Raw genomic sequence first — 26,355 nt, forward strand, 5'->3', positions numbered from 1 at the left:
AGCCAATGTCACACAGCCTAAAATTAGCTTCTATTTCTCGTTTCTTAAAAAGCTACTATTTTGTGATCTGCAAATGTTTTTCCCAATTAGTCCCATTTACTTTTCACCTAATTCAACCAGAACCCTTAACTGTTTGATACTAATAACTTTCATTTCTATCCCTTGTCTCTTCCGTTGCCCTGTAGGAGGAATCAGCCACAACACCCATGAGCACAGATGTAAAACTTCTGCCCTTATTCTTTGTGCCCTGTCCAGTCCAGGGTGCAGAAACCATGGCCAAGAGGAGAGGCAATCTGCCCCATTTGATCCATGAACACTCCCAGTGAAAGCAAAAGAATAATTAGCACTACAAGATATAAAGACACAGAAATGATCACGCCAAAGTGAGAAGAAATAATAATCAACTGATATCTTGGTTCTGCCACCAGGACCTCCTATTTCATTTAACTGATGCCTGGGTGAGAGATTTAGGGCTGGGCTCTGAGGCACCTCACTTTAGAGGGGTGACAAGTTTCCCCCTCAAAACCCTCTTGCAATGGGTTTGGTGGTAAGAAAGTTGAAGGAGTGGTAATGTCTCCGGGGGAAACTTCCCAGCCTTTCTACCCTCTTTCTACTCTGTTGGAGCCTCGATTTTGGTACCTTCTCTAGGCTCCCCTTTACAGCAGGGAGGATGAGATTAATGTTCCAGAGACATGCCTGGAAAGAAAGGGTTTGGACAGGAGAATTTGAGGGGGAAACAGGGCAGATATCCCACTACCTGCAAGTATGGCTGGAGCCTGTGTGCACAGCACAGGCTGAGGCTTGCTCCTCTCTTAGCTGGTGTCCTCAAAGCAAGGCACAAGAGCTCAGAAATTCTTCCTGAAAAGTCCTGGCAGAGGCTGCTTGTGAGGCCCTCTCGGTGTCTTTGGCTGGCCCTGAGAGCCCCCAGGACTTGGGCAGAAGGAGCCCTGCTGAGGCACAGCAGGCACTGTGAGCTCTGGGCCTGAGCAGCCCCTCGGGTGCTCACCCTGCCAGGACAGGACCAGGGACTTTCCAGGCAGTTTGCTGCTGGGTGTGGGTCTGGCACACACTGGGCACAGGAGTCCATTCACAGGCTCTGGCAGATGCCTACGTAGATCTTCTTTTTTTCCAGGCCTTGGCTCTCAACCAAGGCAGGAATATCCCTTCAAAGGAATCTGAAAAAAATCCATTTCTTAGCCAGTGATAAAGGAGGCAAATAGTTCTTACCAGTCCCAGAGATGGTGGAATTCATCTCATATTCTTCTTCATCTGCAATGCTCAAAAAAAACCAAAACCCTGATGATCTGATTTTGATGGAGTACTCCACCATGACTGCTAATTGTTTTCCCATTAGTCCTTGCTTTTGAAAGTAAAGCTGGATTTTGTTGAAATAGCTCTGAAAATCTATCAGGGTTAAGAGATCTGGCTTGCTAGCAGAAGGAAGGTGCAGAGAAATAGATGATGGGTATGTGCTAACTTTTCAGATTATTGGAAAATATCCCAGTGAAGTTATCTTGTCCCTGCTGCACACACAGGCTCTGAATATTGCTTGTCTTTGCCTGGCAGCAAGAGAGAGCAGCAGCAGCATCTGTTGGCAGCAGAGGGGATGCAGCCATGAGGGATGGGTACTCACTGTCCCAGGGACCTTCTCATTCTGTTTTCTTCACATAAGTCTAAAATTATCCAGTTCTAATTGATGGAAAGAACAGAGAGTTTGAAAAGCTGCGTCTTATTAAGAAACTTTATTCTGCTTTTTCTTAGAGTTAATAAGCTGCTGCCCTAACCAAGGCAGGTGGAGAAAGGTTTCTGTGAGTAGGAGAGACAAAAAGGTGTGTCAGAAGAGGATTAGTTGGAGCAGAGCCTGCCTCCGAGCAAGACAGAGGGCGAGGCGACCTTGCAAAGCCTGTCTGGGCCATTTTCTAGAGCTCTGGGAGGAAGACTGTAAAGGCAGCAGTGACACAGGAGAGCTGTGTTCAGAGTGGAAATTAATTTGGCTGTAATGCCTGCTGTTGCTGCTGCTTACACAGCAACAAACTGTTTTAGGATTTCAAGGCTGTCTAGCCTTGAAATCCTAAAATCCCCCAGCTGTCCCCAGCCTAGGGAGCATGAGCAAGTCAAATGGAGGTTTTTTCATGCCAGGAGGGCCCTTTCTCTGTGCCTACTGGGAAGTGTAGTTCAGAGCCTGCATGGCCATTTCAGAGCAGCATTTGCTCCCTCTGGTTAGCAGAGCCTGAGGTTTGAGAGGAAGGAATGTTGTGGGGCAAGGTTGGGATGACTCCTTGGGTTCATTTGCTCCTGGCTTCAGTTGACCATCCCTCTCTGGAGTGTGGGATCATGAGCTATTCCCTCTTTGCTAGGATGTCTGAGGGGAAGAGCTTCAGGATGTCCTCTCTAGGATGCTGTTCTGCAACCCCAACAGAGAAAGACAATCTCGGTGGTGAGGGCCTTGCCAAATCCTGCCCACAGTAGAAACAAGGGCGGGCACAAGCAAACAGGAGACATGGCTGGAAATAAGGCATGTGGACAAAGGTTGTCCTGAACAGGGAGTGTCCAGGGCTGCTACCCTGAGCTTATGCTTGCCTGCCCCACTGGGTCAGGGCCAGAGTTATGAGCTTAGCTCACCCTTCCCCGGGGAAAGGCTCACGCTGACACACCATGGAAACAAAAGTGAAAACAGTGCTTTAAACACTGCAGACTAGGCTAGAACAGGGCAGGGCAAGCAGGGGCCATTTGGGGTTCAAATGTTGCAGAAAAGCTCAAAAACTGCAATAGAAGAGGAGGGAAGGAAGGACCTGGCCAACCACTCACAGACGCTGCATGCAACCAGCTATGTAACCCTGGCAAAGCCAGCAAACATCCAGCATCTGGCAAAAAATAAAACCCCCAAACCAGTGGGTTTGCACACTCTTAAGTCTGGGGCATTATCTTGAAGAACATGAGACTGGATGGGTTTGGGGGTGTTTCATCAAAAATGGAGACTTTGAACTTTCTGCATTTCTTCCCATGGCTTTTTTTACTTCCACCAAAGTTTTCTTTCTTTCAGCAAGGAGATGTGAGTTCCATCCAGACTGCACCTCCCCATTTTCCTTCTCAAAATAATAACAGCCTCATTTGCTAAAGGCACTATAAGGATATTAAGTGAAAATGAATTAAGTTTAATTCAATTGTTATTTTAGGAGCTTTGCCTCGTCAGGGTTTTGCAAAGCTTCATTCTTCCTCTTGCTGAAGACCAGCTTTAACACGCCCCTGCTGAGATGTTGCTGCAAGCCACGAACCCATCACGCTGGGAGTTTTATTTAATGCTTAGGGTTGGATTTTATTTTGCTTAAATGTCAGAGTCTGTCTGCCATGCTGCTGGGGGAGAGGGAAGAACCAGAGACTGGTTAGCTCCAGTCCATCATATGTAGCTTAGAAATAAAATTAATTGTCTGGCTGGTGATTTCTCAGGCAAAACCCAGCACTTCTTTGTCCGGAAAGCACCACATCACTACTGCCCTGCTTCAGAGAGGCTTCACCTGCTCATTGCATCAGGTCTCATCTGGATCTTCTCCACCTGCTGCTTCTCCAATCTTTTGATCACCAGCACATGAGGGTGGAAGCTGCCGGGTTGGGAAGAGCTGGGGAAGGATTAGTTTGCATCTGCAGAGCATTCATTTCACCTGCTCTTTGCTCTTTGGATTGGCTTTAAATGCAATGCAAAAGCACCAAACTGCATTGGGGTCTGCCCTGGTCAGGAACTGCTCCCTCACCCCCAGTGAGGCATCAATTCTACCCAAGACAGGGAGAAGCTTTGAAAAGGGGGAAAAGAAAAGAGAAGGCAGAGACAGAGAGACCTGAATTATCCTAGGGCTGATGACCATGGCTTGGCTACGTGGGCAGGCAGGCTGCTGCATGCCTGTAACCACCTGGCATTTAGAGAAAATTCACAGTCCTGCACAGGACTGGGGCATGAGGGAGAATATGACCCTGAGGGATGAGAAGAAGAGAGCCTCAGACTCCCCCAAAGCCCAGCAAAAGGACATTTCAGAGGAGCCGTCAGCTCCTGTGGCTTGTACAGTGGAGCTGTAAGATCCAGCACACACCTCCTCCCTCTCATCTCTGGTTTCTATAGCAGAGGAGCAGGAGGGAGGACAAGACCCCCAAGATAAAAACCCATACAGAGTGCTGGGCCAGCTCAGTGTCAGCACCAGCAAGCAGAAGGAGGGAGCACTCAGAGCAGGGTTCTCCCAGCCCCTAACCTTGCTGAGAGCCAGCACCCAGGATTTATGGAAGAAAAGCTTGGAAGTGACCTCTGATCCACTCCAGCACCAAGCGCGGACTCGGATGGCGTTACAGCTTGATGTACAGCCAGCGGGTCTGCCGGGCAGTCTCCTGTGAGCGATGGCTTGCGATATTTCTGGAGTTTATACCTAGCTCTCCAGCTCGATGGGCTTTCTGGCTATGATTTGTGCCGTGTGTAGCTCTATAAATATTGAGCTCAGAGAATTATATATGGCGACAGCCCTACAGCACTCCCGGTGATATATCCCTGCGTTTGTGGTTGTAGGCGAATAATTTTAGTTTGAGTGGTGTGGCAATGAGAACAAGGAGGAAGTAAAATAAAAGGGTAATTCGAGTCCAAGTGAATGGCAGGGAGCATGCGTGAGGCATCAAAGCCTCTCCTACCAATCACTCAGGGAATTGACAGCCAGGATAATTTCCCAAATTGGTTACCTTATCCCTGAGTGCTGCTGTCTGCAAAATTAAGATAACTCACCACTTTGCTGAAAGGATGTTTGTAAGAGGGCAAGGAAGGAGCAGGGGACAAGACTAGCACTCCAAGGACAGGGTCAGACCCTCCCTGCTAGGGCATTCCTCAGGTTGGAGCCCTGGGAGAACCTTGGCTTTAGCACCAGACTCTCATCACTCAATTCCCTGGAAAGCTGCAGCAGAACTGTCCTGGGAAATCCTCATGACAATCAGCTTGCAGACCACCATGCAATATCGGGACAGAGGTCTTTTTCTGCTGTAAATGTGAGTATTGCTTAACTGATTTGGGATTGCTGCAGTCTGAGTGTTGCTTCCCCATCTGTGTATCCCACAGCATTCCCTTCCTCTGGCCAAGAGATGGGCAAAGGGGTCTCAGATCTGTGCAGTCATTTATCCCATTCAGACAGATACCATCAGGGCCTCAGAACAAAATTCTTAATGGGATGTGGAAATGGCCAAATGCCATTTCTCCAGAAAAAAATTGAGGCCAGGTTTCATTCCATTTCCCATTTACTGTAATGCTTCAAGATGATCAGGTGCTTGTGTCCATGCTAGGCTGGCCATGCAGGTGAGTTCTCTAAACCTGGCTGATAGGTTCAGAAAAGCCAGCTTAAACTAGCAAAATTAATAATTTGCATCTTGGTGTCAGATGGGACCCTCTGACATCATCCCTCAGCCCTGCACTCCCCCGCTGCTGGTGACAGGGAGTACCTGGGTGACTGAGCTCTGTGTCCCTAGATAAGAAAACTGAGGAATTAATCTTCAATTATGAAATAGGTAAGTGAACAACCACTTAAAGAATGGGATTACAGGGGAGGGAAAAAGACTGGATGGGCCCAGTCTGCTAACACACTTTCCTACAGCAACCAGTCTGCAGCGATGTCTCGGGGTTCCCACTCCAGTACAAATGCCTTAACTGGCCCATTATGCTTACATTTCGTCACTGTTGCAGACCTGGACTACCCACGGTTCCCAAAAAATCAGTTTGCTAGTCCAGTGTCAATTCATAACCCCAGCAATAGATTAATGCAAAGGAGCTGAGTCTTGTCCTCCCCTGGGAAACCCACATGTTGAGCTCCCTCATAACCACCTAAGGACAAAGACACGGTCTTGTCAGAGTGTTGGATGAGCAAGTGACACGCCAGGAGCAGGAGAGACCATTTACAAGGAGCTGGACTGGTTTCCTCTGATTTTGTAAAGAGATGAGAGATCAACAGAAGGCAATAGCCCTTCTTGGTGGCTTTATATCAGGACATACTGCAGATGTTTGCAATCACAGCTATTGTAAACACAAAGGATGTGAGAATTGATCTGATTTCTTTCTCCAGAAAAGATTTAAGATACATGGTAAGAAATCCTTCTTCCACTGAAAGCTGTTGCTTTAACCTTGAAAAGACACAAAAAGCTGAATGAGTTCAGAATTTGACACAAAACAATTTGGAGTTAAAGTTGCAACTTCTAACATGCTAGAAGCCTTATAGGCTGGGATTTATGGGTAGGTTGTCCATCACGGGGCCCCTTTAGCCAAATATCAATATCCCTGTAGGACATTTGCAACTAGTCAAGAAGGAGGAGTCTGAAGCACAAAATAAGGGTCAAATATGTTGTGCCTGGGAGATCCAGTAGGTCAGATGAATAGTTAGGATGATCTGCTGTGGCCACAAAACATATTAATCTCTCACCCACATGAGTCACTGGAACATTTCATATTCCTTCCTCCTTTTCTGGATGACTTCCCCACCTGGGCAGACCTAGCAAAGCCTGGCTCCAAGCCATGTGATTCTGGAAGACAAGACCTGTATATCAAAACCAGTGCCCTAGCATAGATAAAGAACCCAGTCTTTCTTGATTGTAGCCCTTGCAATTGCATTTCCTTGCAATGTTGCTGCCTGCTTTGGTGGAGAGACTCAATCCTACTGCAGGTGTAATATTCCCTGAGCTCCTTTTGCAGGCACAGGAGAGGTCTCCCATGAGCTGCAGCAGCCAGCAGAGCACCAGAGAGCCACTGGCCTTTGCACCAGTATCCTGTGGAGGAGGTTGTCCTGCTGCTGCTGTTGGAGCCAGCTCAGCTCCATGATCCCATGGCCTGGTGCAGGATGTAGTTAGACAAAGGCACCCTGCAGGCAGCACCATCTCACCCATCCTCCTGCTCCCCACTTTGAAGTGCCCATCTCTTCCCTTGCACCAGCCAGAGGGGCTGATGTCCCCTGATAAAGACCACTCTTTAGCCTGTTTTGTGCCATGAACAGCCTGATTCTTTAACTGCTGAGCCCTACTCATGTACCTCTCGTTGTCTGTACTGGTGGTATTTTTCTCCAAGAAATGAGGCTGGCTGCTGCTGAGCTGCCACCGTCCCCCTTCATCCTCCAACTGCAGTGATAATTCATGTGAGACTACATTTTACCCTTACCTGAAGCAGCCAAATACACCTGTGAGGAGAAATTAGCTGCTTCAGTGGCACAGCTCAGCTGCTTAGGAGATTCCCAGTGCCTCCAAGACAAGAAGTAAATGAGGCAGCTCACTCAGCAAGTGCCCTCCCCAAGGAGAATGGCTCAGTGCTCTGCTCCCCTGCAACCCCACCAGAACCAATGATTGTGCCAAGGAGGGTTCAGCAGGGCTTTGTCCCACAGTGTTGGTGCTTTGTCCTCACTGCAGGGAGCAAGGCACTACAGCAGGCTGGCTTGCACCCCACCTTCCCTCTTTCCTACCAAACTCAAGCTGTTTCTGACTCTTCGCAGCTTTTCTGTTTTGTGCATTAGAGAGCAGTCTCAGCATCACCCCAAATGTCTGGCCCAGTCATGACTGGGGTAGGGGGTGGAAATGGAGTCTGGCTCCCTGCATGCTCACCTAGCCCCCAAAACAGCCCTTTTCTCCCCAGCACTGCAGGTCTCGGCTGGACAGAGAGAGAAGGGTCACCTGTGAGGACCCATCCAGGACATCCATCACTCAAGTGTTGGCCAGTGTGAAAACCACCTCCAGATCCCCATTCCAGTCTGGCTGGGCTGCTGTCAGCTCTCCTCTGGCCCAGGGAAATCCCATTTTGGGCCGTGAGGAGAACACAGACAGGAAGGACAGAGGTAAGCCTGATCTTGAGGAGGGCCAAGAGAGTGGCCAAGACTGGACCAAAGAGGACAAAACCTATTGGGAAAAGAAGAGAAAGTTCACAGCTGGTAGACCATCCAGAGAATGTTTATCCCAAATTTCAACATATCTTTTTCGATTGTTTTGGCCTCTGCCCTCTGGGCACAATTTCACTAGTAAATGCTCTGTGAAATAAATGCCAAGTGATGGTGAAACACAAATAATCCCTTCTCATAAAGAATTACTTTTCTGGTGAATACTGGGCTATAAATGCAGCTCTAAAAAGCAATAACTTGTTAAACTGACATACACAGACACACACAAGCAGACCCCATTAAAGTCATTTGATGCAAGCTAGGAAAAAGTGCTTCTAAATCACATAATTATTTTAAGAGACAAAGACATTTGCTCAAACTGGTTCAAATCACCTTTGGGGAGGGAGGAGAGAAGGTTTGTGTCTGCACCATTAAGTGCTTTGAGTTCCTGCAACTCACCCCAGACTCTTGTTTTAATAGCATTAAACATATGAATATGTGATAATAAAATACAGGTGGTTTCCTTGAGCTTTATTGACTTTGTTTGTCACAAAGACAAAAATCATTGCTTCGTTATTTATCTGCTTGAGTGATTAACAGGTTTTTTTATTTTTTCTTTTAATGAATGCAAGCAGCCTCTTGGCTGTCCTAGAGAGCTGTTGCAGCCACCTGTTTTGATCAAAGCTCATCCCTCTGCTTAAAAACCCCAGCTGCCTGTCCTCAGTATTTACTGCAGTCCATGAGCCAGGAGGTAGGGATGTGTAACCAGGAGAGGGATGGAGCCAGACCCCTTTCTCCATGCCTTGCTGGAGCTCAGAGAGTCGAGGCTGCAACCCCCGCAGTGGCCCTGCCCACATCACACTCCCCATCCTGGCACTGCCCAGTGCACCCACACATCCTGCAACTTACCCAGCACATGAAAGATATCCTGTGGAAAGTCTTATTTCCTAATCCCAGTGGGGAATACTAAATAGAGGGGAGTCCATCCGTTGAATTTCTCAGGGCTGGATTTTTTTCAAGAAAAAACCATGTAGCTCTGGTGCTTAGGGTCACAGTTTAGGGGTGGACCTGGCACTGTTAGGTTAACAATTGGACTCCATGACCGGTGAAGTCTTTACCAACCTAAATTTTTCTGACTCTGTGTCCGCTTCAGGGGCAGGCTGTGTCTCCAAGGGCCTTGTCTACCCTTCATCCTGAGCACCCAGCGCTCCCAGCCTGAGCCATTCGCTGGCTTGCCTGGGCTGGGCTGTCCTGGTCACCCGCACCGTGTGCCCCGGGATGGAGCCGAGCGCTCGCCAGGCGCTCCCTGACCCCTAGATGGAGCTCGGTGCCCGCCGATCGCTCCCGGGCGGCCCCGGGGCGGGCAGGGATGTCCCCGGCAGCTTCCCCCGCACGGCACAGGGCCGAGGAGAGGGGCAGGGTGTGCAACCCGCTCCTGCTTGTCTAACTCGCCACGGGTGCTGACCGCTGGCCTGAGAAATTGTCACCAGGACAGTGTTTCACGTTGCTGCTCTGTGGGTCACCGTCCACCAGAGTCACCTGTGACAGGGCAGTGTCATGAATTTTGGGAGAAACGCCCATAGCTTTGACCCCTATGTGCATCCGATGTGATTAGGGTTATCTTGCCCTAGACCCCACCCTATGAGGGAAACCAGACAGCCAAGAGTCCCTCTCAGTCTGCTGCAGGGAGTTTTGAGGTTCTTTGGCTCCCATCCAGAAAATGCCCATAGGGCTTTTAAAAAATAGCAGATTAAGGGAGGTTCCTGAGACTGAAGGGAGGGACAGGACATAAGGAAGGAAAAAAGGACTGTGGGGTGAGTTCCATGAAAGGCAGCATCTCTTGAAGTGCCAAGAAATACTTCGTCCCTCCCCCCCTATCTCTTGTGTGAGGGGATCTCCATTCCTCTTATCCTGCCAGAGCCAGTTTGGACCAAGCCATCAGCAACAGCTGGGGTTTCATCCAGAAAGGGGAGTGAGGCTGGAGTAACCTCCTGCAATCCCAGATGTCAGCAGGGAAGGGAGGGAAACCGGCTCCTGAGACGCAGATGTTCAGCAACAGGACACAGTTCCTCACTCCTCACTTCTTTTGGCAGTGTCTGTGGCCACAAGGTCCCTTAGGAAATCCTTTCCTCTGGATGACATTACAGGTGTGTCTCTGCCTGTCTGTGCTCTTTCCCTGCCGGTGTGTTTCCCCGGGGACTGGCACACACTTGTGCACCCTGGGGTCCCAGCAGGGGATCTGCATTCCCTCACCTGACTGCTACAGGTCTGGCTTCTCCCTGTGGAGTGTGAGATGGCGCTGCTCAGATCCTCGGATCTTCAAAGCACCAAGTCTGGAGGGAGAGTGCATCGTGGTGGGTACACCAACAGATGTCTGCTGCCTGGCTCCACAGAGAGCACACCCTGCTCTACATCCCACCTCCTGCCTCTGGATGTGGTGGTATGAGCCACAGCAAAGGCAGGTTTCAGACCTGTCATAACAACTGATAAGGTTACAACATTTGTTTTCTCTCCATCCAAAGTGAAAGGCAGACCTTTTTAAGGAATTCTGTGTGAATGGGGGTGAGTGGGAAATGCCCCTGTCACAGCTCCCTCACTTGTCCCTGCGAGTGGCTAAGTCAGGGGACAGGGAGCCTGGGACACATCCCTCTGTGGTTGCAGGTGTCCCTCCAAAGGCAGTGGAGCACAGCCCAACAGTGCTGTAAATGCACATAAAACTTCCTGGAGCCTAATCCTGGAAGGAAGGAAGTGCTCTGCATACAGTCCAGCAGTTACCACCATGCTCCACAACCGTGTCACCGTGGGATGCCAGAGGACTGCCATTTCAGCAGCAGTCCCATGCTGTGACATCTCCAGGCCCTGCAAGACCCTCCAGTGCACGCCACTGGTGCAGGGCCAGGCAAGTTTGGTACAGCCCCTGCTTGAGCACAGCCCTCTGCCCCAGCCAGGCTCCCACTGGACCAGGACCCCAAGGTGCCCCTCACTGCTCACCCTCGAACCCCAATGCCCTGCAGACTTGGTGCCTTTTTCTGCAGTTCTCAACAGAGCATCCTTGTGATACACCATGGCTCCCCAGGACCTGCTGGCCTTTACCCTCTCCTCAGAGGACACCCCACCTCCTCCCCAGGCCCTGCTGTGGAAAGAGCCAGATCAGCTGGGGGAGGGAGAGAGCACAGAGGCCTGGCCACAACTCAGTGCACTTGTGATCACCTCCTCACCATGAGCCCGAGCAAGCCCCATCCCCACCTGTACCTCTTTCTTCCCCTTTGTCACCTCACATGGGGAGAGCTGGGGTCAAGCCCAGCCTTTCAGCACATTTATGTCCCTCACACCTGATAGCCAGGCTCAGTCTAACCCCACTGAGCACTGGCATCATAAATTAGACACATTCTAGATGGATGGCTAGAGAGGAAGAGTCTGGTGAGCCCTGACATGTGCCCAAAATCTCACAACAGCAGGTAAAAATTGCTAAGCACAATGACTTTCCAAAAATTTCCTCTGGCTGAGACAGGGAAGACCCTGGGAAACAAAGCTTTTCTCCTTGTTTTCATCTATCCCCGTCTTAGTACCACTTCCTAACTGTAGTTTAAAAAAGTATATATTGATTGATACTTTTTAATCACTGCTTTGTTATTTTGAGACAGTTGCAGTCTAGGAAAGACAGACAGTTAACCGCAGCGCCAGACCAGCGGGTTCACATTCTTTACAGGCAGAGAGAGAACGAGTTTTCTCAAGCTTTGCTCCCTCCTGCTCGAAAACCAGAGCATGGGCTCGTCATTTCTGCTCATTTTATTTTTGTGTCGAAAGCAGAAAGGCAAAGAACGGCTGAGCTGGGGGTAAGTACTGAACTTCCAGCCTTGGGGAAGCGCAGGGCAGGGGATTCCAGCTCTCTGCAACAGGGGATTGCACACCTTCAGCACACAGAGCTTTGGTGTGTGACCTGGACTTTCAGAGCTGAAAGCTGCTGAGGCCAGCCCCGTGCTTACCACAGCTGGCTGCAACGGGGGAAAAAACCCCAAAAAAACCAAAACAAACAAAAAAAAAACCCCAACCAAAAAACCCCAAAATGAACCCCCAAACAAACAAACAAATAAACAAAACCAAACAAAATTGGAAGGAAGCCAAAAATAATTTTCTACTCTTGGAAAAAATCAAGATTATTCTGGTGCTATCAGAAAAAGAAATTAACATAGTTCTTTGAATACAGTTTTAGGCATGACTTGAATAAATGTAGAGAATTAATTGAAAACTACCAGTGACAAAGAGTTTCTGATTACTGGAAAGGAATAGGGGAAAAACTTCTGTCCTAATCTTGGATAAGTGCCGACCCAGAGTACTGGAACAGACACAATAAGAATAATTTAAAGAATATCAAAATCAGAATTAGCTGCACAAACAAAAGGTCTTTAAAAAACCAATCTGGTGTGACCCCAACAGAAGTTTGTTCTGATAATCTATAGCTTTGTGGTTTTTTTCTTACCTTAATATTTGTTTTAAAAACTACCTTTTCCCCCCAAATTTTAGATCTTCTCATTTAGAAAATATTCACCCAGGATAATTTGATAATTCCAAACATTATTTCACAAATGTTTTTCAAACAAGTGGCCATCAAAGCTGACCGCTGCACAAAGAAATCAGTGTCACTCAGCCAGTCTGCTTCTGGCAAGGAAAAAAAAAAGGTTAATTCAAAAAGTTCCAGCTGTCCCAGAACCCCAGAGAGGAATGGCTTTTTAGTGTAACCCAAACAGTTTTCAGCAAAGCCATTTTGAGTTTTGTCAGTAAATTGGTTGGGGTTTTTTACCCCATGTAGCCCCGAGTGCCTGTGAGCTTGGAGCAGAGGGGCTGCCTCCGCGGGGATGGGCTCCTGCTGCTGCCGTGCTGAGACAGCAGCCCCAGTTTAAGCTTTTTTTGTGTGTGTTGGTTAATCAGGAGCACATTCAAAAACACCAATCAACAGTCTCAGTGAGATAACGAAAATAACCCCATATATGTTTGTGGGGTCAATGCCTCCTTTCATTATCAATTACACAAACCATATTAGAGGACACGTACGTTCACCTCAGTCTTTCTCCAGCAAATACACGTGGCTCTCACTGATGCTGCTGCTGCAGCAGAAATAACTTAAAAGATATAACAAATGCCCCGTAGATGGGGTAATGCAGCCCAAGAAAAGCTGCATGTGGTACTCAGGCAGAAACAGGGTGTGCATGCAGTGCAGGGATCAAACGGGCTGGCCCGAGGCGAGCACAACTGCAGGCTCTGCTCGGGTGGAAGGCTCCAGCAAAGACCCTTCAGCCTTTTCCTGGGCCGTCCCTCAGCAGAGACAAACCAACTGATCCTGGTTTGGATGACTCATGTGTTCAACTAATTGGCTAAATGGGGGCCAGACCTCTGGTTCCCTCCTGCCCTCATCGTTTGCTGAGCTGGGACCAAACCCAGACAACCACAGCCCATCCCACAGGGCTTCGTCTCCTCCAGCTCCACACAGATGTTTAATACTCCAGTTGCTCATGCAAAGACAGTGCTTCCCCTCCTCCAGATTTCACCTTCAAAAGCTCAGCACATCCAGCCCAAATGAACGACAGCTCTGGATCCCTGGCAGCGTTGTGGGTGAGAGATGAGCACGACCACAGCCTGTCCCCTGTGACGCCCTGTGCCTTCAGCTTCAGGCAGGACACAGACCAAAGTCACCCTGCCTAGGTCTGCATTTCCTAGATGCAGTGGGAAAACATTTCTCCCTGACTCCCATCTTATGTTTGGGATTTGCTTTATTTTGAGAGCGAAGGAAGGGGGAAATGACTTTCAAGGCATCTTAATGCAATTTTATTCCTGCTCCCAAATAAATATAATACAAAAAATTAAATCAGCCTTCAATGTGATATGGATGGCCCCAGGATACAGCTGAGGTGATGTCAGTCTACAAAACATAACATTACGTGTCATTATTTCATGTCATTACTTATTGATTTAATTCCATCATATTTCAGACAACTTTTATTGTCTAGGTACAAATCGTCATATTAATAACTGGAAGCACATATGCAGATATCAAAAACACCTTCTGCCACTAAACCAATTTTAAAAATGAATCCAAGAGAAATATTTTAAGAGAAAACTCCTCCGGAATCAATTTTCCATGGACAAGAAAGGCCAGGCAACTGTTTTTCTGGTTCCAATGTAAGATATATTCTCATTTCATATTAAGATTCCTTTTTTACTTTTGGTTTGTTGGTTTTTTTCTTTTTTTCTTTTTAATTTTTTTAACAGGAAAGATTGTTCAGAAAAAGGGGAAGTTGCCAGTTTTGAAAACCAGGTATAGCTAAATATTCTATCTGAACATATTCCCTCAAATGTGCATTATCATCTCTTCAACTTCACTGGGGAACATTTTGGATTATGAACTGAATAAAGTGGATAAAATGGTTGTCTTAGAATTAAATTTTATAATATTGATGTGTCATAATAATAAAATAGAAAACAGTTTTAATAGCAACAGGGACTATTACTATTATTATTGTTGTTGTTACTATTATTATTATTATTATTATTATTATTATTATTATTATTATTATTATTTATTATTTTATGGTTGATGTTTTTTCCTATGCAGAAATCCTGAAAACAAAAATACACACTGCAACAAACTGTGAACTATTAAAGGTTTGTAGACAGCAATGCCTCCTGAGGGAGTATAACTTTGTAGATAAAGTTGGGTGCATGTTAAATAATAAGCTTAATCAGGATAGAAAAATCTGACTGTAGAATGAAACAGAATTCAAACAAAAAAGTTTCCCTGAAATTTACATTGGAAAAAATACGTATGATTTTATTTTAGCATTCTTCTGGCAGTAATCAAAAATTTTTAAAGATATTTCCAAAAATGCATGTTCTCCAAGTTCCATATTTTCCCGTGCTTTACCCTTTTTTCCTTTTCCTGGCTTCTTTTCTCTCCATTGCTGCAGATGTTTCTCTGTGTTCTCATACACGTTGGACTGCAGAACGGGAAAATCCTGCAGCACCACAAATTCTCATCGCAGTCCCACAGCAGCGAGTTTGGATGAAGCAGGCTGTTCCTGTGCTCCCTTAGCAAACTCCCCAGCAATGCTGTGCCCAGAGCACCCAGCCTTGAGGAGCACTGTCCCCCACGAGGTATCGGAGGCTTGGCGTGTTTTGCTGCAGGTGTCCCACAGCAGCCTGGAGCCCCGGGCCCCTCAGGGGTCCCTGCCCCTGCCCGGGGCTGCCTGCCCTTTCCAGCCGTATCCTCCAGCCTCCTTTGCCCAGTAACTCCCAGTGCTGGAAGGAAACACCAGGCTGAAGCCAGCCACGGGCTGGCAGTCTCCCCCAAGGAAGCTGATGAGAGTTTTCCCACCGTTTGATTTTCCTCTGAGAACGGCTTGCCAAGCTGGGGACAATGTCCTGCAGCAAGGCCGAGTACAAATGGAAAACAGCGTTCCCAGAATAATCCCCTGCAAGACTGTCTCTAAAATGTACTTTTGCACGTTTCTTTATACTCAAATGCCCCTTCCAATATTCAATTTCAGACACAAATATCTGTAGATCTGCCTCAGCCCAGGTGAGACCTCATTCCAAGGTCTTATTCAATAAATTATTCCACATGAGTTGAAGGCTAAGCCCCTGCACAGTCCCTGCCACCCCCAGCAAGCCCCCACAGAAAGGCTTCGATTAAAGCAAGCACTAAAAGCACTGCTGGGTTGAAGCCTGAAAATATTTATAGGACCAGGCATTAAAATACAGCATATTACATCTGGAGTTTCCAAAGCCAAGTGGACCTGAGCAAAGTCAAATGGAAATGATAATTCTATTTTTATTTTTAAAATAATAGCACAGGCTTCAGCAGTAGTTGTGATATGCTGTCTCCTCTTGGGGAACTAATAGACAGGGAACAGCAAGGCTTTAAATGATTTATTCAGTACCCTGGAGATTTTTTTATTTTCTTTTTCATTTCCACATAAATTACACAAGCACTTTATAAAATGAATACACATAAAACACCTTGTAAGTGCATAACTTAAAAAAACCAAAACAACAAAAAAAAAGCAAACAAACGAATGCCTTTAAAAATCTCACTGAAAATAGGTCTTCTGGTTCCTTGTTTGTACTAACTGCTTAAACTGGCAGTGCTGTTTTAGATTATAAGTAACTGAAAAATATATACTGTTTATATATATATAGCTATATATTCCTGGCATTTGCTAGAAGTGCTTTGTTTAATTTTGTCTCATTCTCTTGGTACAATTAAAAGAACAACTAAGTTAAAAACAGCTGAGAGTGAAATCGATTTTTTGTTGTCAGGAACTGCCTTCTAACGGGAAACCGATAAAATAAAACATTGGACAACATTTTGCAAATTATATGGAAATATTCCATGGAAAGAAACTGCATTACCCCCACAAACTGCCACCCAGGTCTTCTCATTATTAAAATACTCGCTGATGGGCACAGAGTCCGTGGCAGCCAGGGACTGTTTGGGCTCTTCCTACAATTGAGATATCATATTTACCGTCCTCAGGAGTCTGTCAGATCCTTCTCTTGTTTCCCCCTCGCAAGAAAAAATTAATGAAAAAGGGGAGGAGAGACAGCGAGGTGAGATCTGAAGGGTTCCCATCTGGCACAAGCAGAAATTGCTGCTGTTTCCTCCATTTGTTGCATCCCCGATGTCTCCGGTGCGGACAGCCCAAGAAGGCTCACAGCAGAGACGTGCTTCCCAGGGAGCCTTCTCCTTTTCTTTCAAGCCAACAGTTCAAACATATACCTATATAAATCTATATATAGATATACATATATATATATATGGGTGCACATAGATTTTGCACTGCCACCAGTAGAATCCTAAGGAAGTTTTCCTCTCCCCTGCTGGATGATCACCAGCGGCTGTGTCTGTCAGGGCTGGGCTTTTGTCTGGCAGCACGTCAGCAAGTTCAGGGTCGACACTGGAGACTTTCAAGAGAACAAAGGGGTTGGGGGGAGGTGAGACAGCATTGCTGCTCCAGCAACTCCATGGTTAGGGAGAGTTTTTGGGGTGACTTTCCTTCTTTGTGTTCCTTGTGGAGGGCTTCCCCAGCTGGATGCATAGGATGCACGTGGCCAGAGGATTGGGGGGTTCCAGCCCTCCTCAGGGAGAAACAGAGTTGCTACATGTCCTACCAAGGATGCCTCGTGTCCCCCTGGGGGCAGCCCCCCAGTAGAAGGTGTAGGTGCCACCGGTGGGTGCCAGATTATTCACAAGCAGAGGCGACAGTGGTGACACTGGTGATCTTGGTGGAGTCGTCAGACCAAGGCTGGAGGTTCTGAAGGGCAAAGAGAGAGGAGTTGTGGACACAAATGGGGTCGGCTTGGATGGGCTGGTTGATGGTTTTTTGGAAGGCTTCCTGCTGCAGCTGCATGAGGATGCGGTTTGCTTGCTGCCGCTCGGCCTCCCGCTCCTCCGCCGTCTGCCTCCTAGGAGAGAAGGAGCCATTAGTGGGAGCTGGGGGAGCAAGGGAAGGGTGTCTCCAGAGAGATTAAATTGTTCTGGGTGCTCATGATGTGGGAGGGAAGGGTAGGAAAAGAGGGTGCCTTGTCATGGCATGGTCCCACATTCCCCCCACAAATCCCATAAACTGATATTTAAATCTCAGTAAATTCCATTGACTGGCTCTGTCTGTCTTAGCGGCCTCGGCAAAAACACTGCTCTGATCAAAGAGAGTTGGGAGCAGCCCACAGCTCTGGATTACTCTCTGCCCACAGGAAAAAAAAAAAACAAGCAGGGACAAAACACCCAAAGTGTCACAGAACAGCATCGCAAAAGTTGCGATCCCCTGAAAACATGCTCTGGTCTGACAGCAAGAGCCAGCCATGCAGAGCCCCACAAGAAGCACGGGGCAGGGTGGGATGAGACAGTGACTGGCAGTGCCACGCAGCTGGAAGATGGGCAGTGTCACCCTGGACGTCCCCTTCTGGCATGCAGGTTTGCCACCTTGTCTGCCACGCTGCGGTGAGCAGCTGTTTAGAGCTTGGATGAAGAGAAAAACTTTCCCATGGTGGGCAGCAAAATTTCAGCTAAACACTAGAAACACATTTTTTAACATTAACAAAACTCAAAGCACAGAGTATCCTATCTGGAAAGGGTGAATGACAGTGTTTTTCAGAAGAGTTTGGACATGTGTCTGCCTGGTATGACACCAGCAGAGGTGATCCCAAATTAAAGGGTGTTAGGGGGTCAGAAGGGGCTCTTTCGAGTGTTGGTTGGGCCCTGACTCTAGGCTGCCTAGGAACAGAGAATGGGATGGGTAGAAATAGCCTGAATCCTCTTATATCCACAATGGAAACCCCACCCTTGCTTGCTTGGATGGCTGGCCAGTCTAAAGTCTGCAGCTTGCACTCACCCCTACTTCACCTGGGACCTCTATTCATGCTGCTGAGAAAATGTGGGAGCAACTCACATGCCAGTCCCAGGATGATTCCCAAAGCATCCTCTCCCTCCCTTACACCCCCAGGCTCAGCTGACATCCTCTCGGCAGCTTCAGTGGACCGGTGACACAGGAACTGGCAGCTTTTTAATTTAGCAGCTCGGGGGGGATGTGAGATGTCTCATCCCCTTTGGCCGTGGGAATTGGAAGTGGCAGCTCTGATCTCCACAGTGGCATCTCAGAGCACAGGGCAGGGGTCCCTGGCTCCCAGTGGGGAATCAGGCTGGGACTTGGATGCCAGCAATGGGCCTCTGGGCACCCAAGCCTCCAGACATGCGGGCAGTGTTCCCTCCTGGGAGCAGGTAGTTCAGGGCTCAGTCCCTGTCCTAATCACTGTGTCAACATCTCACATCAGACATCCCGGGAAGAGCGGGCTCAGAGCTGCACCTGCCTGGGGAGCAGCTTGGTCTCTGCCTCAATGAATATTTAATGACTCCCTGCACAACGAGGAGATGCTCCAGGAGGAGGGAGGGAGCCCCAAGTCCAGGGTGATCAGAAGTACCATGGCTGTGAGCACCTTGCTCCCAAGTATCTCCCTGCTGCAAGCAGCTGGTCTAGTCATGGATTCACATCAGAATGGGATTTCCAGGTTCACACCTGCCTGGAAAGAGCTGTGTCTGAAGCAAATCTGAGGAGGGGATCACACAGCCACCTCCCTGCAGCAGAGACAACCAGACAAGGGGCAGGGGCAAGACTCTTCCACCTAATCTGTGTTCAAGCAGTTAAACTGCTTAGGGGGCTTATAGCAACTCTATTTTCTCAGATACTCCCCACTGCCTCGATCAGGCTGAGCCTACAGCTTCTTCTTCCAGCTCTCAGTGCCCCAGGAACCACTCAGAGCCCACTGCCAGTGCAGGGCCCTGAGGCAGGAAGCTGGATGTGCTATCAGCCAGGGGCACCCATATCTCCATCGCAACACCAGCAGGCACAGATGCATACAAGCAGAACTTTCATGCCTGTGTCCCTCTGGCTCAGGCCAGAGATTCTCCCATGTCTAATATTACAGCTGAGGTCTGGCTGCAGCCTCTCCCTTAGGCAGAAGCAGGATTTAGTTTCTCTTTACCCAGCTATTTTTTGTAAAACACGTGAATAGGTTTGTATCCTCTGCACTTCTGCCAAAAGAGGCTGAATTTAGCCAACAGACGCAAGGAGTATTGACAGATGGATTTGCCTCACTTCCTTAGGAAACCTGGTTAGAAGATACAGCTGACCCCATTTTGCAGGCCACAGCAGGACTGTTCCTCCTCCAGGATTCTTTTTCTGGCCAACAGAGATCACTCTAGCTAGAGACTTCCTAACAGTTGGGGAACTGCACTACCATGGATTCTCTAGGGAAGAACTCACTGGGGTTGAGGATTCACACCCCCTCTTGGTTTCAAGTTCCTTGACCCCCATTTCTTACCCAACCCCAGCATATTCAGGCAATCACTGTCCTGTTAACCCTTGGGAAGACTCTGGGGAAGTCCTTTTCCCCCATTTTGAAGAAGCTGCCTGCCTGCCAGCACCCAGTGAGCAGCACCCAGCAGGGCAGCACCCAGCCCAGGGCAGGAGGTGTTCTCAGGGCTGGGGTGTCTCCCAAGGGAACATCCCTGGAACGTGCAGCCTGGGAGGGGCAGGGTCACTGCGACGGGGCCCTGGAGGCTCCGTGTGTGCCCAGCCTTCTCTTCCTCCCCGGCTTTAGCGGCACGCCCGACAGCAGAACAAAAAGAAAGCGTTTGGGCAAGGAGGCGCCGCGAACCCCGCGGGGACGAAAATCTCCGCGCTGTGCAAAGCCCGGTACTCCGGCAGCCCCAGGCCGGGAGCTCCCACACTCCGCACCCTCTGGTGACACTGAGTGCACCCACTGCACTCGTGTGTGCTCACACACGCTCATGCCCGTGGCACACCCGCACGCGTTTTTGCACGCAGGTCCGGTGTGCTCACACGGCCGGCAGCGCACGGCACTCGCGGGGCTGTGCTTTGCACGCACACCCCCTTGCACGCTCACACACACACACACACACACAGACACACACACATACACAGCGTGCGGGCACACACGGGCACGCGTGGCCTTCACACTGACCGTGCAGTTACACACGCGTGTCCTGCTCGCACACACGCCCGCAGGTGTGCACACACCGCATGCACACACACACGTGTACACACACCGTCACATTAACACACACACGGGGCTTGCACGCCTCTGCGCTGCCATCAGTGCTCCCGACAGAGCTGCTGGCAGCAAGGTCTGTCCCCGCCGGACCCCGGTCCCCCCAGACCCCCGGTCCCTCACCTCCACTTGGTGCGCCGGTTCTGGAACCAGGTCTTCACCTGGGCGTCCGTCATCTTGAGCGCCTTGGCCAGGGCAGCGCGCTCGGCCGAGGCCAGGTATTTCTGCCGGTGGAAGCGCTTCTCCAGCTCGCAGATCTGCAGGCGGGTGAAGGAGGTGCGCGGCTTCTTCTTCTTGGGGGGCGTGCGGTTCTGGTAGGGGTGACCTATACGGCGTGTTACAGTGAAGGGTGAGAGGGCCACTGGGGGGGACACGGGAGGAGGGGGGATGAGAAGCAAAGAAGCAAGCAGCGACACATCAGCAGAGGGGCTCCGGCTCCCGGCCGCTGGGCTGGGGACCCCCCCCCCACCGCTCCGAAGCCGCGGCGGCCCCGCCGACACCCACGCAGGAGCTGCAAAAACTCGGCGGCGGCGGCCCCGCGTCCCGGGAAGGCCCGGCCGCCTTTCCTGGTGCTGCGGGCACCGCTCGGCTCCGGCGGAGGGGAAAGCGGACGCTTGCTCGGCCGAGTGCCCGCCGGGGAACGGAGGGGCAGCAGCGGCAGCCGGTCCTGGCGCCGGGCCGGGCTCCGCGCCCCGTGCCAAGCGGGCTCGGGATAATTTCGTTTAGGCGCGGCGGTAACCCCATCGCCCCCGGCCCCAGTGCCTCGTACACGGAAAGTACAGTCCCGGACTCGAAACTGAAGCTGAGATTTGTTGTTCTGTTTGTTTGTTTTGTTTTTTGTTTTGTTTAAATCTATATGGTTTTGTTTGGGTTTGTTGGTTTGGGGTTTTTATTCCCAACCCCACAAAAAAAAAAAAAAAAAAAAAAAAGAAAAAAGTGAAAAATCACATTGTGTCTAAGTCAGGAACAAATTGAGTGAAATTCAGCCAGGTCCTTGCCAGGGGAACAGCCCGTTCGTCCACCCGCGGCCGTGCCCGAACCCAGCGCCATCGGGTCGAAATTAAACGGGAACTTTCAAAAATCGGGCCTCGGTTTCCGCCCTCGGGAAGCGGCACTGATTTTTCCCCGTTGTAATTTCGTTCCTTTTGTTCGTTTGTTTGCGTCTTTTTTTTTTTTTTATTTATTTTCGTTGTTCGAGTTTTTGCTTTGTTAGTGCCGAAAGACGAGCCCAGCTACACCTACAAACAGTGGCGAGGCCGGGAAGCGGCTCTAGCCCGAGCCCCGCTCTGCTCGGATGTGCAAAAGGTCCCTTTTGGGGGAAAAAAGGCTGAGCAGAAACCCGCAACCGGGGAAAGCCAGCCCGGTTAAGAAAGACATCGGGACGGGCTTCCCGGTGAAGGCCGGGGCCGGGGCCGCCTGTCTGCCCTCCCGCCGGCCGGGCCGTGCTTCCCAAACAACTCTCGGTTTGGAAGGAAAGTTTCCCCGGTGCTGGCTCGGGCGGCAGGGATTGGGCAGCCGTGCCCGGGGCCCGCGGGAGGTCGCGTTCGGAGTTTACCATCCCTTTTCTTCCTTGCCCGCCTTTGCCGACCCGTATCGCGGGGAAAAAAAAAATATAAAGAACCTACACCAAATAAATAAATATAAAGGAACTAAAACAACAACATAAAACCTCACATATACAACCAAACCAACCAAAATATCAAAACAAACAAACAAAAGGAAACACAACTCATTTAGGGGGGACTGGATACGCCTCATTTCCCACCCCGTCTTGCTTCTGGCCTCTTCCCGGACCAACTTCCCAGGACCATCCCGGCTGCTTTCTCCAGCCGGGCGGAGAGATCTCCGGCTGGATCCTGCGTGCCCCTGTGGGCACCGGCTGTCGCGCCGAGGCCGGGCGGCGAGGGGCGAAGCGGGGCGGCGGGAGCAGAGAGAGAAGCGGGGTCCCGGAGGCGCAACTCACCTGTGAACCTGTCTTTTGTGTACCGCCTGTTGCTCTCCATCCAGGGGAAGGTGAGCCCCGTCAGGCTGTTCATGCCGTTCACCGCCGGCACGGCGGCGGAGAGAGGCTGGTGGACGCCGCCGGCCACGGGGCGATGGGCCGGGACGCGGATCACCCCGCCGGCCGAGCTCAAGGTGTTGCCGTTCATGCTCACCGCCATGTTCACGTTGTAGGAGCCGGGCAGGCCGCCCATGCTGCAGGAGGTGCCGGTGTAGGCGCCGGCCGCGCCGCCGCTCGCCCCGTAGCCCCCCGTGACCGTGTTGTAGGCGCTGCCCACGATGCAGCCCAGCCCGTAGTCCGCCGAGTCCTGCAGCCGCGGGTGCGACACCATGCAGCTGCCCGGCTCCGACGTGTTGAGGATCTGGTCGATGCCGAAGCTGATGGGCTCGGCTTGCCCTTGGTGCAGGTGGTGAGCCCCGAGGTGCTCCATGCCGCCGCTCGGGCACCGGGGCCGGACCTCGGCCCGGGCAGGGCAGCGCAGCCCGCACCGCCCCGAAACCGGCACCTGAGGCTACGCGCTCAGTCCCATAGCACGGCGGCAGAGCACCCCGAGAAACGCCAGCAGAGCCGCGCGAGGCCGGGACACGGCAGCCACACGCTCAGCACGAAGACACAGCAGCACAGCCATGCGCAGCCCAGGTACAAGAGTAAAACACCCCCGCAGCCCGGGGCGCGACAGCCGTGCCCAGCGCGGCACAGGACACACACCGGGGACACAACCGCGCCAAACACACCCGGCAGCGTCCAGGAGCGGACAGGCGACAGCCCGGCCGCGCACACTGTCCCGCTCCGACGAGAGCCAGCACCACCAGGTACCACAACGCGTCAGGAGCCTCTCACCCAGGACACACAGCCGCACGCACGGACACACGCACACACAGGGGTGCCCCGGGGACCCCTCGCCGCGGCGGGCGGTGGGCAGCCGGGAGCCCCGCGGAGCGGAGCGCGGCGGATTGCGAGTGCGATCGCCCGCCGCCCCGCTTGCCCATCAATCACCCTACCCAGGGCCTACTGCTGCAGGCCCTCACTCTCCATTGGTTGGATGCTGAGAGCAGCCCAGTGAATGACAGCAGGGAAGAGCACACGAGAGGAGTTTCTTCTTCCCCAGCCCCCTCTCGCACCCCCACCCCACCAAAAAGGAAAAAAAAAAAAGAAAAAAAAAAAAAAAATCACCGCCCTTCCCGGGCCTTATAAAGTGAGCGCTGGGTGAGCGCAGGGCACTGGGGGTGAAATAGTGGCTGATACCGGGTGGCAGAGCAGGGTTGTTGGGTCCCAGAGTTTGTGGCCGCAGACTGCTGGGAAGCGGGATCTTGGCTGCCAGGCCCCGCAGGAGAATCAAGCCTAGGCTGCGATCCCCAAGGGCTGCCGCTGATCCCGAGCGAGGGCTGAAGCCGGAGGATCCCCTTCTCGTGGGGTCCCAGACCCGCCGTGCCCCTTTGTTCCGGAAGAGTGTTCTCAATTCAAAAGTCAGCGCCTTCCAAAAAGCCCCGGAGGAGGCGGCTCTCCCTGCACCAAACCCCAGAGCAGGGACCCGGGGACGCCGAGAAGGGCACCCGCAAGTGCCCGGACCCGCGGAAGGGGTGAAGGGGTGGGATGGGAGGAGGCGAGGGGCTCCTGAAGCACACTTTGCCCGGAGAACCGGGGCGGGGCTCATTTCCCGGGACGGTGGCAGGCCCCAGCTGCGCCCCACGGGGCAGCGCTCACCGCTGATGGGGCACCCGCCGCTGCTGGCCCCACCGTCTGCTGCCGCCGTCCCCTCCCGCTCCTGCCAGCGGGGAGATGAGTTTCCGTTAAAAAAAAAATTACAGAATAATTTTAAAAGTTTAAAACAACATGAAAATGAAACCCGCTATTGCAATTTCTGTAAAGCTTGCTGTGGCCCTGGGCCATCGGTGCCGGCTCTGCACAGCCGGGCCGGGGGCAGGGCAGCCGATGGGACGGGCACTGCCCTCTCCTCGCAGCCGGCCTCCCACTGCCGCCAGGGTTGTACCCGGTAGTCTGTGCTCTGCCCGCCTTGCCCTTCCCGCTGCGGGCCGCGACCGGCCCTCCAGGCCCCCTCCTCCCAAAGGCTGCCCTTCAGGTCTTCAGCGTGCCACGAGGGACCGTGGGGACCCCACAGGACAGCCTTCTCTGTCAGCCTTCTCTGCCTTCACCCCGCACAAAACAAACGGCACTGGCATGGAAAGTCGCGTTTGTGCACTCAGGTAACACCTCCTCTCTCACCCCCAGTTATATCACCCCATCCTCATCCTCACACTCCCAGTGTTGCACACAAACTCACAACACCCTCATGAGCTCACAAACACCCATGCTCACAGTCCCACACATTCTCTTGCACACACACCTACTTTTGTGCTCTTATTCAAACGCCCACAAAGTCACAGTTACAACCCCCTGCACACACAAGTTCTGACACACCTCATGCCCACCCTGCCAGCTGTGTGTACTCACACCCACAGTCACCCCACAACAGGCAGTAACACAGCCCAGTTCCTGTGTGCTCACACACCCCCAGACACACACACTGACACAGCAGTGCTTGTGGGCTCCTGCCACCCTCAGCCAAGCCACAGCCTTGCTGTGGTAGCCCAGCCACCACCACAGCCCCACAGGGGAAGGCTGTGGAGACAGAGGACAGCAGCAATGCACAGCCACCCCTCGGCCCCGTGCCCGGCCAGTGCCCAGCCAGCCTGCCCCACCACCACCCAGCCCTGCCTGCCTGCTGGGGTCGGATTTCCCCCCCTCCCAGTACCTGCCTCAGTTCTTGACTTCTGAACTCTTCAGGGAACTCGCTGGCGCCAGCTCCATCAACCAAAGTCCTTGTGGTTAGGAGGAGCTGGAGAGGAGGGAGGGAGAGAGGGCTGGGGCCAGCCGGGGCCGGGAGGCTGCCCTCGGGCAGGGGCCTTCTTGTCCCACAGGACTGCAGCTGCCTTTCCCCTTCCTCAGCATATGCCTGAGCTTCTTCTCCTGCCCCTTGTCGCACTGGAGATGTGGGGCAGAGTCTGCTCACCTGCCCTGAGCATGTCAGGTTGTCTCCACAGAGAAGCAATAAAAATGCCATGCCAGTCCTGCACAGTGCCACAAAGTCCCCTGACTGAGCTCTGACACCCAGAGGGATGCAGATCTGCTGCCAAGTCCTGAGACCCAGGAGATGCCCCCTCCAGTAAATAACACAGCTGCCTGATGCTGCTTGCACATCCCAAAGGCCCAAATTGGTGCCAGGAAAAGCCTTGGCCTCCCCTGTGCCAGGGATCCCCCAGGCTGAGCAGATGCTGGAGGCCCCAGAGGGATTGGCCTCGAGAAATCACAAGGTCAGCACCAGTGATCCAGTCTGGTTAGTGAGGGTCACAGCACCCCGCTGCTGAGCCCAAGGTAGAGGCTTCGGGGCAATGAAACTTGCCAGGAGACAGATAACAGGTAAATCAGAATTCCTCTGTCCAGCACCCACTGAGGACTAAGGAGAAGAGCAGGCAGGGCTAGGTCCTGACAAGGATTCAGAATTTCTGGAAATCAATGGGAATTATTGATGAGGGATGATGCATTGCCCTAGGATTTATTCTCTGTACAAGCCAGACTTCACTTGCATCCTTAAGAAAGCCACGCAGCTCCTGGCACTGGAAGTTTGGCACATCTAAGCTCCAGGACAACACCCAGTTGAGATGTTCTGGTTTAAATGGCTCCTGGCCTCAGTTTCCCCTTAGGCTCTCCAAGGCTGTGGCTTGAGCAGTACTGTAGAGCACAAGGCTCTGGAAACGTCCTGTCAATTTATATACTGTTTTTGCCTCCCTAATTCTGAAGCCAAAGAGGCTGTGCTGCAAGCTCACACACTAATACATGGCAGGGTCAGTCTTGGTGCTTTCAGGCTCA

General features: G+C 51.3%; 1 protein-coding gene and 1 long non-coding RNA gene across 2 annotated transcripts; one reads left to right on the forward strand and one right to left on the reverse strand.

Annotated features, from left to right (window-relative positions):
• The first annotated feature begins 1,067 nt into the window (after nt 1-1,067).
• LOC135306722 (uncharacterized) lies at nt 1,068-15,024 on the forward strand. Its single transcript, XR_010367511.1, has 5 exons — nt 1,068-5,526; nt 7,628-7,826; nt 11,510-11,701; nt 13,871-14,042; nt 14,828-15,024. It is a non-coding gene; the product is annotated as an uncharacterized LOC135306722 (long non-coding RNA).
• Nucleotides 15,025-15,672: 648 nt separating this feature from the next.
• Nucleotides 15,673-22,918, reverse strand: TLX1 (T cell leukemia homeobox 1). Its single transcript, XM_064429494.1, has 3 exons — nt 22,450-22,918; nt 20,610-20,811; nt 15,673-17,324 (listed from the first exon to the last, which is right to left on the reverse strand). The coding sequence occupies exons 1-3, from the start codon at nt 22,916-22,918 to the stop codon at nt 17,102-17,104; spliced, it is 894 nt and encodes a 297-aa protein (XP_064285564.1). The 3' UTR covers nt 15,673-17,101.
• Between the last annotated feature and the right edge of the window lie 3,437 nt (nt 22,919-26,355).

Source organism: Passer domesticus, chromosome 8 (assembly GCF_036417665.1).
Source record: "Passer domesticus isolate bPasDom1 chromosome 8, bPasDom1.hap1, whole genome shotgun sequence".
In the NCBI taxonomy this organism is placed as follows: domain Eukaryota; kingdom Metazoa; phylum Chordata; class Aves; order Passeriformes; family Passeridae; genus Passer; species Passer domesticus.